Raw genomic sequence first — 15323 nt, 5'->3', positions numbered from 1 at the left:
CAGTGAGGGATGAAGGAGACGCACACCCCTGCCCCTCACCCGGGGCAGATAAAACTCAACTTCATAAATATTCTGAGTGTGAGAACTAGCCTTCTGCCTTTTTTTAAATCCATAGTGACTCCATGTCTCTCAGGTTATTTTGTCGGTTTATTTATTTTTTCTATTTTATTTATTTATGTGACATGGGGGACATGCACTCAAGCAGGGGGAGCAGCAGAGGGAGAAGCAGGCTCCCAGCGGATGCAAAACCCCATCCCAGGACCCTGGGATCATGACCTGAGCCGAAGGCTGATGCTTAACCAACTGAGCCACCCAGGTGCCTGTCGGTTTCTTTTAAACTCTCTTCTCCCACCTCTCAGCAAATACATTTGACCAAAAAAATTTTCTGTACATAAGACTAGTGTTCAGAGAACACAGGTGTCCTTGAAAGCTGATCGCTATCAGGGCGCCTAGATGGCGCAGTCAGTTAAGCATCCAGCCGTGGTCTGGGCTCAGGTTGTGATCTCAGGGTTGTGAGATCGAACCAGACATCAGGCACCACACTTGCAGGAGTCTGCTTCAGACTCTCCTCCCCCTAAAATATATGAATAAATCTTAAGGGGAAAAAAAAAAAAAAAACCCTGACCAAGATTAACGTATGTCCTGCTCTAAAAGTGTACAATTGTTTCATCACTATCCATACTTACATTTTAGTCAATTATCACTGCGAATGCACTGACAGAGCTTTGCACAAAGTTCTATTATTTTAACAGCTAACTAATACTGTTTAACTAGTAAGCATGATCCTGCAAATTAACCCCCAGCGTGCATTTTGCTCACAATTTGACCCACTTCCTAACCATCTTGCTGGTTTTTTTCCATATGAAGTACTTTTCCCTGATCTAATTCTTCCCTCTGCCTCTAATAATAGAAGGAATTCTATTCTGCCTAAAAATAGAGGGACAGAGGGAATCTGTGACACTTCTAAGACATTTTGCTCATTCAGCTAAGTGGACAGTTATTAAAATCACCAAGACAATCTAACAAGAAAGCACAGTGTAAATGGCCTTACCTAGAATATAGAAATCTCCAGGAAAACACATAACAGCCTCCAAATTTAAATAGAGCCCATCGTAATTGCTGGGAGGGGGATCAAAGCTGAAATTCAAGCTCCTCAATCTTTGGGGAAAACTTCCCGAAAACAGAAAATAACCCTTATTCAATCTTGGCCAGCAAAATGTCAGTGAGTTCTTTGCCTTTCCTAGAAATTTTATGCCTGGTATCTCCACGGAAATCGTTACAAGCAAAAGGGACAAAAGAGTTTTTCTCAGAGTTTCAATCATCTGGTTCTACAACTGCTTAAACACCCAGGTTCCTTGTCCCTGGAGTAAAAGATGATACTGAATTAACTGTATCTTGTTTCTTTGGTTTGTTTGCATCGTTTCCTCGGAGCACACTACAGGAAACATGTGTCAACATGAAGCCCAATTTGTAATCATCTGATTTAACTTCTCATGCTGATAAACTTATTGCCAAAATCACGGGCAAAAGAAATAATTCTGAGGCTTCCATTTATGTTTTAGGTGAGTAGTCTACTATGCAATGACATTTTCAAAAACATCGTATTTTGAGGCATGATCTGAAACCACTTCTCAGTGGAAGGTACTTGGGCAGCAGAGTCACACTCAGGGCCAATGCCACTTCCACAGCATTCCTTATTTTTCAGGAAGGTATTAAAGAATAATCATTTTCTTCTACCTCTTAGAAGTCTAAAAAAAAAGTGAACATTTGTGAGAATTCCCAGCTTTGTTGTAAACTGGTAGAAATTGGGAAACTGGTGGGAAAAAAAAACTTCAAAGAATATAACTTAACAATTGTTATCGACATGGAAGTTTCTAAAGACAATGCAGTAGGTACAGAACTGTATGTGGTAGGTTATGTTTAAGGCATTGGGATTAAAAGAAAGTGGTGGGGGGAATGCTTTTAACATCAGGTATTTCAACAGCATCTATTCTGTTTTGTTTTAGAAGTAGGTAGTCTTTTTATTTTATTTTTTAATTTACTTTCATTTTTATTTTTAAGTAGGTTCCACACCCAGTGTGGAGCCCAAACCAGGGCTTGAACTCATGACCCGGAGATCAGGACCTGAGCTAGATCAACAGTTGGAGGCTCAACCGACTGCACCACCCTGGTGCTCCCATAGCACTTTCAAATTAACCCACAAAGAGTGAAGCTTTAAAAAAAAAAAAAAAAAAAAAAAGACAGCTCAATTCAGAGAAAACAGGGCATTGGATGATAACAGCACCAGGTAAAGAAGCTTCGAGGCAGATAAGAAGCACACAATGAGGCAGGTCCCAGAGAGCAAGGAGAGTAACCTAAACCTGCACACAGCCCACAGTGACGGCAGGCAGCCAGGCCTCTAACACCACTGGGGTCCTACTATCCCTCCTCACTGGCCTCACAGCTCTTGCGGGTGGCTCGGCCACAGGGCTCTCACGACCTGAAACCTGAAGCAACAATCTTCAGAGCAGCTCCCAGCAGGAGGTGGGCCAGTCCGCTGGAAGCCTCCCCCCACACCCCGAGATCCAAGGAACACCACGTGTCGCTCACCAGAGAGGCAGACGTCAGAACATTCCTGGTTACCCCCAAGCCCTTCCCTGGGAGCCCACATGCCATTCAGGGGTTCTCTCGTGGTGGCTTCCCAAAATGTGACCCTAAAAGGACGCACGACAAATTCCTCCAGTGCTCCCCAGCAAATGCTCTCCTTAGCACTGAGGCACGGGCAGAAACCGTAAATCTCTCTTCAAAGCTCATAAGACACACGAGGTGCTTGCGTCCATTAAATCCGCCCAGAGTATAGCACTTTTATTAAAAGTATAACACATACAAAAAATACTTATGTCCTACATGTAATACATGCATGTGTGTATGTATGCATATGCATGTATTTGCCTATATGCATATATAAACATATATACCACATATTCATATCTGTACGTATTTATATGCAAAAATAATACCATTTTTAAAAATCAACCCATAAAGGAATGCATGGAAAAACGTAACAATATAACTTCTCTCTCTTTTTTTTTTTAATGACTTCTCTCTCTTAAATAACATCTTTATCTTTTAAAAACCCTAAAATTAAATAATCAAATAATAAATCAGTAGATTAAAAACAATTATTTGTAGAGACCAACCACATGGCTCTATTTGAAAGTTAACTACCTGAAAATCATCATAAGGGAAGAGCAGCATCTCCCTTAAACAATCATTCAGGATCTGTGTCTTCTTCTGGACGATGACATTTTCATAGTCGAGTGGTTCAATCAGCTTTGGCTTCGCCTAAAAGTTTAAAAAAAAAAAAAGTAATTGAAACATTCTTATAGATAAATGATTAAAGAACTTTGTACTATTTTTGCATTTTCCAACTTTTCTTCAGTGACATTATGTCAATTTTGCTACAAGGAGAATCAGAAACAAGACAGAAAAGTTATTTTCGAAAGAACAGAAGACGCTTCCTGGTACTCTGTCTACAATTCTGCTTTATTAGTTACAAAAGCACAAAAGAGGCTATGAAGTCTGGTAGAACATCCAGTCGTGTCCTGGGTCACCCCTGGCTAGGTCAGTCCCCATCCAAGCCTCGGGCTCTTCCAGAACTGCCCTGTATAGACGTCCAACTGTGGGCTGGCAGTGAGGGCTGGATGCCAACAGTGGCACCCTTCTTGGCCCAGGATCAAAGCATCCACAGGGCTCACTATTTCATATAAGACTCCACAGAACTCTTCTCACAGTATCAAAATATCTCCCTGTCTCGTGAAATGTCTACATACTCATTATATAATACTGAAACACACAAAAACGTGAGCTATGAGGGGTGAGAGGATGGTATCACCTAAACCAGAGCTTGTGCGTGAACCTGAGCAGGTAGGAACGACCATCCTTACCATGCACTGAGCAGAAGTTAGAGGCAACAAGCAAGCGGGAAAAGAAATGAGAGAATATGCTTTGTTTGACTATTTCCAAAGTTAGCCTTCTCAGTAAAAATCTCTTCTGTCTATTGCCAGGCATTGCCATGGTGTTTACTGATCACTACCCACACGGAAGGCACTACATAGGCTACGTCAAGGAGAAAGCTATATCGCAGTATGACAAGTAATAAAGCGGGCACGCAAGTGCATGAGCGTGCACACGCACACACACACATACACACAAGTTCTCAGAGGTAGCTAAGTCCACAATATCAATAGTTCCTACAAGATTATTTTTGAAACTATTAACAAAAATCATCTGATTGCATAATCTCAACATTTTATGTCTATTCAAATGACAATACAAATGAAACATATTAAAGACATCCGGTATGTGTCATCACATTGGGAATTGTGGCTGAGGCTGCTACGTGTTCCCTAAACCTCTTCTCTCCTTCTAGGTACAGCGGAACCACCTCTCCCAGCCTCCCCGGGGTTAGGCGTGGCCCTGTGTCTTGAGGCCAGTGGCAGGTGAGGGGAAGGAGTATGGCCACTGCCAAGCCTGGACCGTAAAAGTTCTCTGCCAGAGACTGAATGATGTATTCCTTCCAAAATTCGCACGCTGAAACCTAATCCCCAGTGTGATGGTTTTAGGAAGTGGGGGCTTTGGGAGGCAACTAAGTCATGAAAGTAGAGGCTTTATGAATTGATTAGTAATCTTATAAAACAGACCCCTGGGAACTCCCTTCTGCTGTGTGAGGACACTGTGAGGAGAAAGCCATCTACGAACCAGGAAGTGGGCTCTCTCCAGATCCTAAGTTGGCTGGTGCCTTGATCTTGACTTCCCAGCCTCTAGAACAGTGAGAAATAAATATGTTGTTTAATCATCAAACCCCCCCCCCCCCCGGCTTGCTTATCTTCTGTGCCAGCTGCCCTGAGTGACTGATATGGCCTCCCTCCCTTCTCCCCTCTGCCAGCATCATGTACAGGACTCAGGAGGCCTGAGGAGAGGATAAAGCCCCAAGAGAGAAGGAATCTGGACCCTGAACCACCAAACGGAAGGCTGCTTCCTGAAAACAGGTGCCAAAATATCCGTGAGCAGGAGCAAAAGCACCTACTGTGTTAACCACTGAGATTCTGGAGTTGTTTAAAGCGGTTGTCGGCTTACTCCACCTAACATACATACAAATGCCTATTTTAACTTCAATTGCCTGATTTAAAAGTAGACTCTACAAAGATGTTTGGACTTGCTAAGAAAAGAAATGCAATGACCAAACAAGGGCACTGTTATAATTTAGCAAAATATACATTTACGGACAGAAATAAAAATATACACAAAAAATTAAAGCTATCCTAATAGGAGTGTAATTTCTTCCTACAAGATATTCATAATGTTGAACGGTTTCTACATTCAGAAGATGTTCAAAAAAGAGAGAGACTAACACAAAGTGTTTTTAAAGAAAGAATTGCCACAGAAACCAATAAAAATACTCTCCAGAATACTTTAATTTGACTTAAATAATATGCTCTTTACTTCAGTTTGTTAAATTGCATGCAGTAATCAGTCCTTAAGTGTTTGTTGGCAGAATGGATTGATGTCCTGGTTAGCAACACTGTCTCTGGGAACCAGGACTATATTCCTAAGAAAACCCAAAGGTGATCATAGCTTTACACACTGACAGAGTTCTAGATAGCGACAGCTACACTTACATTAGAGAGAGGTCAGAGAGAGAGATCCATCCAGCAGGATGAGATGGACACTGCATTCTCCCCTATTCCATACACTGTCCAGCACATGATGGTGACTAGGTAAGCTCCGAGGGGGTGACCTGGTCCTCTACACCAGCCCTGGGTACCTCCAAAACTACCCCTGGGTGTGTTCCCTTCCTATACCTTCCAACAAGGGCCACCAGTGAGGTCTTTCAGGCCACAAGGCAAGGTCAGGCTACTTGTCAGAAAACAGTTCTACAATATCAGCCTTTGTCAGAGAGGTGCTGAAGGGACCTACTGAGAAAGGGTCTTTTCCTAACCAATGACGTTTGGGAGTTTTTGCCTTGCTCCTACAGCACAGCTCTCTAGGTAGACTATTCTTGTATTCTTAGCGCAGGGGCTGGCAAACTTTTTCCTGCAAAGAGCTGAGAGTAAATATCTCGGGCTTCACCAGCTTACTGTTTACTAAACTCTGAGCACAAAGGCAGCCACAGACAATAAATAAACAAATGGACAGAGTGGTGTTAAAACTTTACAGAAACAGGCCACAACCAGATTCTACCCAAGAGTCACCATTTGCCGATTTATGCTGTAGTTTCCTTTGCCCCTTAGTAATTAATCCCTTTTACCAATTTAATAATTCTTCATATTAATTTTCTGTTTCCAATTAACTGATTGATATGTTTCCTGTCTCTAGGCTAATACAATACATGTACACGTTCTTTTTTTTTTTTTTTTTTTTTTAAGATTTTCATTTGTTTATTTGACAGACAAAGATCACAAGTAGGCACAGGCAGAGAGGGGGAAGTAGGCTCCCGGCAGAGCAGAGAGCCCGATGAGAGAGAGGCTTGATCCCAGGACCCTGAGACCATGACCTGAGCTGAAGGCAGAGGCTTTAACCCATTGAGCCACCCAGGTGCCCCAACGTGTACACGTTCTTAAATGTATTTAATGATTCTCTCTCACCATTCGACTAAACCTAGATTGTTTAAAAGATTTAATAAGTGATTGGGCGCCTGGGTGGCTCAGTGGGTTAAGCCGCTGCCTTCGGCTCAGGTCATGATCTCAGGGTCCTGGGATCGAGTCCCGCATCGGGCTCTCTGCTCAGCAGGGAGCCTGCTTCCTTCTCTCTCTCTCTCTGCCTGCCTCTCAGTGTACTTGTGATTTCTCTCTGTCAAATAAACAAATAAAATCTTAAAAAAAAATAAATTAAAAAAAAAAAAAAGATTTAATAAGTGAAAACTCTAAAAATATTCACAGGTCAGTTCTGCCTGTTTCTGATATGCTTTCGTTAACTGCATGGATTACTGTTTTCCCCTGACTGTATCTTGGAAGTAGCTAATGACTCAAGGTAAGGTTGTGGCTGTCAGGATTACCTTGCTTTGGGTGCCTCTGTGTAAGCTGGAAGGCTTCACACAGATGATCACACTTCATCCACTGGAAAATTAATTAAACAAGGAGGCTGCGTCACTGAGGGGGCTCGACTGCCCTTGTGGCATCTCTAAGCCAACCAAAATCCAACTAGGGAATGCCTCAAGGTTACAAAATTATTCCTCCCTTTGCTTCTGCTCTTTCCCTCTGTTAAGTCTCTCCAAGCTCCTAACTGATCCTAACAACTTCCGGTTTGGTGCCGCCTGACTTGAAATGATTTTTGTTCAAACTCTACCAATGCTTTAATACACCTCAGCTTATCTTTTAACATCACTTAGAGCCAGGATAAGGTAGAGGAATGGAAACATTATTCCGTGTTACTGAGGTAGATGACAAGTTGAGCGAGTAGCCAAGGTAACCTACAGACTGGGTCAGAACATGGCCTCTGTCACAGAGAACTCCTTCTCCAGGCCACCCTTTAACGAGTCTGTGTGCGCCAGCGCTCAAGCAGAGTAAACGTGGGGAGGGTTTCTAAGCCAACGTTCTGGTAAGGGATGGAGCCTGTAAACAGGAAAGCCCACAAGGTTGATTTCAGTATCAGGGAAATCTTCACAGAAGAATGTCATGTCTTGTTTGGTCTCAAGGACTGTGAAGATCTGACACATGGACAGATCCTTAGATCACTCACTGAGCCCTGACGGGGCAGCCGTATTCAGCAGCGGCAGAACCACTGACCCCAAGGAAAAGGGGTCAACTAGGAGTGACTCACTTGTTACCTAAGAGCAAGACAAAAAGCTCTTGCTTCAAATACAAATAACAAGTCACCCGCACCATGCCTCCCGTGGCCTTGGGAAGAGAAAGCGTGAGGATGGAGACCGGTGAGGGAACAGGAAAAGAGACAAGGTGGAGGTGGGGGAGGAAGAGACCAAAGGGGCCGACGCCCAGGGGTAGGACAGGCAGGAGCAGCAGAAGTGGAGGAAACACACCGGGGAAGATAAAGACTGAAGCAGCAGCTACAAACAAAGGTCAGTGGGCCCGTGGGAAGTCATACCTCTGGGCCTACTCAACTGGGGGCTAAGGGCCTAACTGCCTATTTTCTACTCTTCTTTGAAAGGATGATTCACTGGTTACAGCTGTTCACTGTACTTCAGCATCACTGAGCTTTTCCAAGTGGTCACATGAGTGGGGAACAGCCCACTGGGGTAGGGAACTGACTGGCTTATAGCATCACTGGTGACAGGAATGACTAACAGCAAAATGAAATTAGCTAATTATCAGACTGCCAGTACCCCATTTCCTGTTTAGTAGAAAGAGGCTTAGGATAGATCTGGCTCATGGCCTTGGTTTTTAAAGCCATCAACACAATGAAGTTTAATCCTTCCCAGGATGACACAGGTACAGGAGCCAAGTTCTTGATTTTCTATCGTCAAAAGCAAGATTCTGAGCCCAGAATTACCCAAATCAACCCAGGACATAGACAGAGCTAATCCAGGGCCATCAGAATCACGTTTTGAACACCTGAGAATACACCGGTTTGGACTTTAGCCAAAGATGCTGTGTTTCGCTAAGCACAATGGGGGTTTGGTCAGCTCTTGAGCCTGTGACATTCTGAACTTGTACGCAGCGTGATTATGTTGCTTCTGTAGCAAGGGAAAACTGTAAATCAATCTATGTATACAACTTCTTTAGCTTTTGTCCCCAATTTGGAAGTTAAATGTCCTCATTTATGAACATCTGCTTTTTAGGTTATTGTGAAATCAGACAGGGAGAGGACCATGGTACTCTCAGTTTACAAAAGTCTCCAAGACTGGTTCTCAAAGCGGGGTCCCAGTAACAAGCAGCAGCACCCGAGAAGCTGATACAAAAGTAAACTGAATCAGAAACTCTACAGGTAGGACTTAGGTATCTGCGTTGGCACAAGCTCCCCCAGGGATTTTGATGTCCCAGGACCTGGGCTGGAATTTTAATATTCAGAGAGGGACAAGGAACAAGGCCAGGCCTGAGGTTTTTAACCTCGTTAGGGTTACAGACCCCTCTGAGAACCTGGGCCCACTCTCCCCAAAATGTGTATACATATGATTTTCCAAAATTTTATACAGTTCTTGGGGAGGGCTGTCATTCCTTGGAGAGTAGCCACGGAGCGGAGCTGAGGACATTCTGGAGAGTGGGAGAGGGTGGCTTGTAAACATTAATTCAATATAGCAGGAGGTGCTGGCAGAAGTTAAATGCAGAGCTAAGGGAGGAGGCTGAGCCGACTGCCACCCATGGGCAGGGACATTTCCTCAGTTCAGCACCAAAGTGATGCCTCAAGGTGCTGAAGAGTGAGAATTCTTCAGGTGGGCAAAGTTCTGAACTCCTTGACCCACGTGCAACTGTCCTGTGGAGGCTGCCATGCGGGTTCTCACTGTATCTCTAACCCCTAGGCCCAGCACAGAAGCAATGGGGCCCCACTTGTGACACAAGCCTGCTCCTCCTGTCACTCACTCACACCTCTGCACCTGTCACCAGCCTACAGCTGTGGGCTGCCGCTGACAAATGTCCTATTTTAGCAGAATCCTTCCTCTAAACACTAATCTCCCACAGGCAAATATGCCAACAGAGTGAATGCAGAGTTGCTCCAGCCCCAGGGCACACAAAAAGTACTTGGCTCTGTACCTGGGCACACCTCCTAACAGGGACACCCCAGTTAGTAGCAGAACTGGAGTGCAGTTCATTCTGCCTTGGGTTGAAACGACCAGCGAACAGCTTACCTTCTTGACTCTCAGTGGCCCGAGGCAGGGCTGAGTCTCCTTCTCTCTGCCCCCCACACCCCTGCGTCTAGCCCAGGACCCAGGGACATAACAACTGTGGGAAAAGATGGGTGTCCCTCACTTGCCTTGACCCCTGTCCAGGGCCTGAGTCTGTGCAGAGTTCAGTTTCTGCTCTGCATCTTGGCTTCCAATGTCAGTCCACCCAAGGTCATGACTCAACGTCACATGAGGGGCAGCATGAGGGGCTATGTTGCAATACAAGTATATCTCCAAGGGTTTGGCCCCAGGACTGCTGGGGGGTTATTTGAGGTAAGCCATTGCACAATCTAAGAATACCCCCAAATTATTCAGTTCATATATGAAGGAAACCTACTAGAGGTTTTTTTTCAATCCTAAAAATTTATGTGATGTTACCCTATGTTATTAAACTAGAGGGAACTTTGCTGAACAGTGATTAATAAAATACAGATGTTGACTAAATGCTATAGGTAAGTTTAAATGATCCATCCTTGGAATAAGAGTGATCAAACCATGATCATATGAAGAGGTGATAACAGTATGAAACCAAACAAAATGTAGGGAAGACAGTATTACTGAGATGTACCACGAGATCTGTTCATAAAAATGTGTTGTTCTGGGCGTGTGGGTGGCTCAGTGGTTAAACCTCTGCCTTCGACTCAAGTCATGATCTCAGGGTCCTCGATCAAGTCCTGCATCGGGCTTTCTGCTCAGCAGGGAGCCTGCTTCCTCCTTTCTCTCTCTCTCTCTGCCTGCCTCTCTGCCTACTTGTGATCTCTGTCAAATAAATAAATAAAACCTTAAAAAAATGTGCTATTTGCTTGTATTTCTGTCATTTATGTTTTGAGGTAGCTTTTTAATTTGCAGTGATTTCCTTTCAACGTCTAAATATATATTAACTTCCAGGGCTCGTTTTGTATTTATAATTTGGAATCACATTTTTAGACAAGGCCCCCACGTTCTAAACTGCATCACTCACAAAACCTGGATCTGCTCAGAGATACCCCACATGTGGATCAAATCAAAGGCAGTGCAGTTCAGGGAGAAGAAAGCTGGGCTGCACAGGTGTGCAGGGCTGTTATCAGGCTCTGCTGGGTGCGTGCTGGGGAAATGCTTGAGAGAGCCCGCAAGCTGGCACGTGATAAATGATGCCATTTTCACTACTGAAATGATAAAATGATACTGAAATGATAAAAGTGTCATTTTCACTATTATAAGCATTATTATTATTTAATGTGTTGTCTGCGTGACAGTGATTTTTTTTTGTTGGGGGAGGGGAGTGGTGAAGGCTGCACAGATATTGTTTAACCAATCTGTTCACAAAAACTTTCCTGCATGCTCCAAGGACATGTAAAATTCAACAGACAACAATGGTAAGGGCATGCACAAAGAAGGAAACACAAAAGGCCAAACAGAGGAAACTGTATACTAACAGAGATGACACTGGGATTCAGGGACTGAGCCCAAAATAAGTATCAATAGACGCTTCCATTAAAAACTGAATGGAGTATTGATGAAGCCTGTGTCAGGCAAGACCGAGAAGAACAACAGTTGGGGGGTTCGGGTGTAGACAGAAGCACTTCAGACCCACTCCCCTAGGGCAGGGCCATGAGAGCAGCAGGACTGAAGATTCTAGAGGCGGTGAGAGGGGCAGGCGGTAGGCCCCATGTTGCAATGCTCACAGCCGGTTAGGTGGCCCTTCAGAGGACAGAGCGGAGGCAGACTCTACTAGAGAGTTTTGGGAGGCCCAGTGCCCACAGACATGCGCATAACAATGAACAGAAATCTTGGCTTCCTTGCTGAAGATCTACGGGTAAGGTCTGAAGCCAAAGCCATGTGATCAGGACAGTGGGAAGGAGGAGCTGCATCTCAAGGAACAACATGGGTACAGGTTAGCCCCTGATACCGCGACCCCACCAGTCCCCATCCATTGGTGGAAGCAGGGGCAGCATGGTGAGCCCGTGATCCTGTGGCAGTCACAGGTGACAAAAGGCATGCTCCGCAGTGTCCTCCCCATTAACCTCCCTTTGAAGCTCTCCAACCTCACTCCTTCCTCCAGCATTTGTTGCTGTGGGTCTGGCTGCCGAACATCCATGCAAATTGAAATTCCAGATCCAAAGGCAAACAGAAGCTAGGGACTCCTCTGGATGCCAGGAAAATGAGATTCCTCTGGAATCCAGGATAGCTGGAGAGTACAGGCGCACAGATGAGCTCAATTTTGGCCAATCGTGTATGAAGCCTCGAAAACCACAGGAAAGAGCTCAGCAGACAGGCTTACTGATTTCACTGCTTCTCCCTCTGACAGGATAGCTTCCTGGGAACTTTCTAGTCATTTCTGGACTTTGTGTCTCTGGTAATTAAATGTTAACACAAGCTCAATCCTGAATACCGCTTCTTGAAATAGCAAACTGAGGAAACAGCAACTCTGGGAGCTTTCTATTTTAAGAAAAGAGAAATTTATTGTTTCTGCTTATAAAGAATTTAAAACTTCCTTGATTTATCTGCATGACTGTAAAAGCTACTTGATTGGCTGAGATAAAAATTCCTCACGGAACTTAGTCCATTTTCAAAATGGTGCACTTCTCGACGCTGCCGACAGGACCCCAACACTGTCCCTGGGGAGGGGAGCATGCAGCAATGAGCTCTGCAACAAGAAGGCTCCTTCCGAAGCCAGGAGTCAGTCGGGGCTGCCCAGGGAGCCTTCCCGTTGCTCCTTTCTTACACACAACTCTCACTGCATCCGCCCACCAGGAACTTCATGAAGTGGTTAAATCTGAAGAGAGGAGCGCCTGACTGGTCCAGCAGATTAAGCCTCTGCCATTGACTCAGGTCATGATCTCAAGGTCCTGGGATCGAGCCCCGCATCGGGCTCCCTGCTCAGAACGGAGCCTGCTTCCCCGTCTCCCCCACCTGCTGCTCCACCTACTTGTGATCTCTCTGTCTCTCTCTGTCAAATCAATCAATAAAATCTTTTTTTTAAAATCTTAAGGGAAAAATCCTCATTTTCCTGTAATTAGTAGTTGCATCCCTTCCTCACATGCAAATGTTATTAGCAGCTATGCGCTCCCTCTCTCCACAGACTTTTACTGAGCCTGTCCCTATCCACACGCATTGTGCCAGGTCTTTGAGACACCAAGATCATAAGGACACAGACCCCACTCTATGGAGCTCACAGTCCAGAGGGGAGACAGACAGACGTGGCACTTGACCCCCTTAGTATGAACTGGCTTTCCCCCACACCTGACCCCCAGTTAGATTACAAGCTCCACAGAGGCAAAGATTTCCATTTTATTTATTGTTCCCTCAACACCTAGAACAAGGCTTGGCAGAGTGTGGGCACCCGATGAATATGTGTCAGATGAGGGACGGAACCTGACAATGTGGGGTGCTTCAGAGCCGAGTCTAAAAGAGGAGTGGGCCAGCCAGGATTCGGAGTGGACTGGGGAGTCCTTGCAGAGAAAATGGAGACACCAAAGAGCACGTTCCTCGATGGAACGAGATTTTGTGCGGCCTGAAATTTGCATATTTGAAAGGGGAATGTGTTAAAAAAAAAATACAAAATTTTGAATATAAAGTTGCTGGAGGCCCTCCCAGGGCCCTGGCAGGAATCTGGAAACTGAAGAATCCTTAGCTTCCAGATAAATCCTCCTCTCAGCACTGTGAGTTCCAGAAACAGCGATCTGTTCAGGACAGCTCGGGCAGAGGTACATAAAGAGGACGGAGGTGCCAAGAGGCCAAGGGCTTGGGAAGCCAGTCTCCGGGGATGCCGCAGCAACTCTAGAAACCCAACGCGAGAGAGGAAATGACATTTATGAGAACTCCCTTCTGAAAGGGCACCCTATGGGAGTGCCTCTGCCAAGAACATGGAGTAAGCGACCCGTGAGCAAGGGGCTCTGCAACGGACATGCGGGGGAAACAGAATGCTTAACTGTAGGACCCTGCTTTCCCTGGTCAGGCGGGCAGCGCTGTTGTCGGAGAGGACTGGCGGTGCCCCAAGCAACCCTCTAAACAAGCTCAATTAACTTATCCATCATCTAAAATAGTAAACAACTGGGGTGCCTGGGTGGTTCGGTCGGTTGAGTGTCTGACTCGTGAACTCAGCTCAGGGCTTGATCTTGGGGTTGTGAGTTCAAGCCCTGAGCTGGGCTCTGAGCTGGGCACAGAGCCTACAGACAAACAAACAAACAAGACATAAATAAACAGTAAGCAATTTGAATGGCATCTGTCTGAGGGGGTACCAATGACTGGCTGGCCTGGGGTGCCCACACGTCTCTGAGCCACCCTGGACTACTCCCTACACTGGAAGAGGAGGCCAGAGTGGCAAGTGTGCCAGACTGCGATGGGCCCTGAGGAAGGAAAGTGGTGCGGGAGGAAGGGGGCTAAGCGGCACAGAACCGGGTCCCGTGCCGTGCTCCCCCAGGAAAGCGCCCTCCCACACATGCTCTTCCTTCCCTCGACCCGGGACTCAAAAACTTAAAGAGATCATGATAATCGAAATATGATCACGTCCCCTCCAATAACACATGTTCTTCTCCAGACTGTTCCTCAGTGTGCGCGGGAACAATGGCCTGGGCGGCTTTGAGAAGCATGCTTGTTTAAAAGGAGCAGGAGGTCTGGTAACACTAGAACTACGATGTGCAGACATCGGAACCTAAGATTCCTTCTTGTTTTACAGACAGGAAAACCCAGGAGCGTGGGAGTTTTGTGGCTGTCCCCAGGCCCATGGGGAGTTGCCGGCAAGCATGGGCCCGGATCCCAGGTCTCCTGACCCCTGCTCCATGCTCTTCCCTTCGGCCTCTACATTTTGACTTTTGCACTTTCAATAACCATGTGAACAAACACGTGATACAAAGAACTGGAGGAAAAAGAGACCGTATCTAAGCTTGGACTGCGAAGCAAGCTCAAACCTGAGCATTCCCACACGGTTAATGAACTGGTGAATGTTTAGAAGACTGCATAGCGGACACCAAAGCCTCAGACATTAAATGGATTTCTCACATGGAAGTGCGGTGCTGTCCTCAGAGCAGGCTAAAAGAATGACGTGCTTATGAATACCGTTCTTTATATTATAAACACTGATAAGGTGCTGAATTCCCTTTTTATACAGAACTTTTAAAAAAGCCCTCAAATGAGAGGACTTGTCACTAAATGAAGATTTTATTTAATGAGGCATGTCAGCACTAGCAAAACTTGGGACACGCAACATCAGTTTGATGGAAGGAAGGAAAAGAGTTTGGGTTTTGTATTTGTCAGTTTTATAAATAACTGTGGTTTACCAAAAATTATTATCCTATTACTAAAATAAACAGAATTAAAGACTCTGTGAAAACCACCAAATCAATAACATCTAGAAAATGGTCTAAGAGACACATAAGGATGCAAACTGAGGTAGTAAAAATAAGACCAATTAATGAAAACCCACAGAGCTCCTTGCTTTTAGTCAGCTGTGCTCAACGGGGATGTGCAGAGAATGGTAATCAGAGAAGCCCAGACAGGGATGGAGGGGGACTCCTCCACGCCCGGT

General features: G+C 45.2%; 1 protein-coding gene across 20 annotated transcripts in view; it reads right to left on the bottom strand.

Annotated features, from left to right (window-relative positions):
* The window catches only part of DOCK9 (dedicator of cytokinesis 9), a 276616-nt gene that overhangs the window by 148928 nt on the left and 112365 nt on the right, over positions 1 to 15323 (bottom strand). For all 20 annotated transcript variants that reach the window (XM_059144086.1, XM_059144093.1, XM_059144098.1 and 17 more), the window contains exon 2: positions 3208 to 3324. In XM_059144086.1, the coding sequence (XP_059000069.1) occupies positions 3208 to 3324 (117 nt within the window). The remainder of the gene's footprint in view (positions 1 to 3207; positions 3325 to 15323) is intronic.

This window comes from Mustela lutreola, chromosome 13 (genome assembly GCF_030435805.1).
Source record: "Mustela lutreola isolate mMusLut2 chromosome 13, mMusLut2.pri, whole genome shotgun sequence".
NCBI classification, from domain to species: Eukaryota; Metazoa; Chordata; class Mammalia; order Carnivora; family Mustelidae; genus Mustela; species Mustela lutreola.
This window is presented reverse-complemented; position numbering and strand designations above follow the sequence as displayed.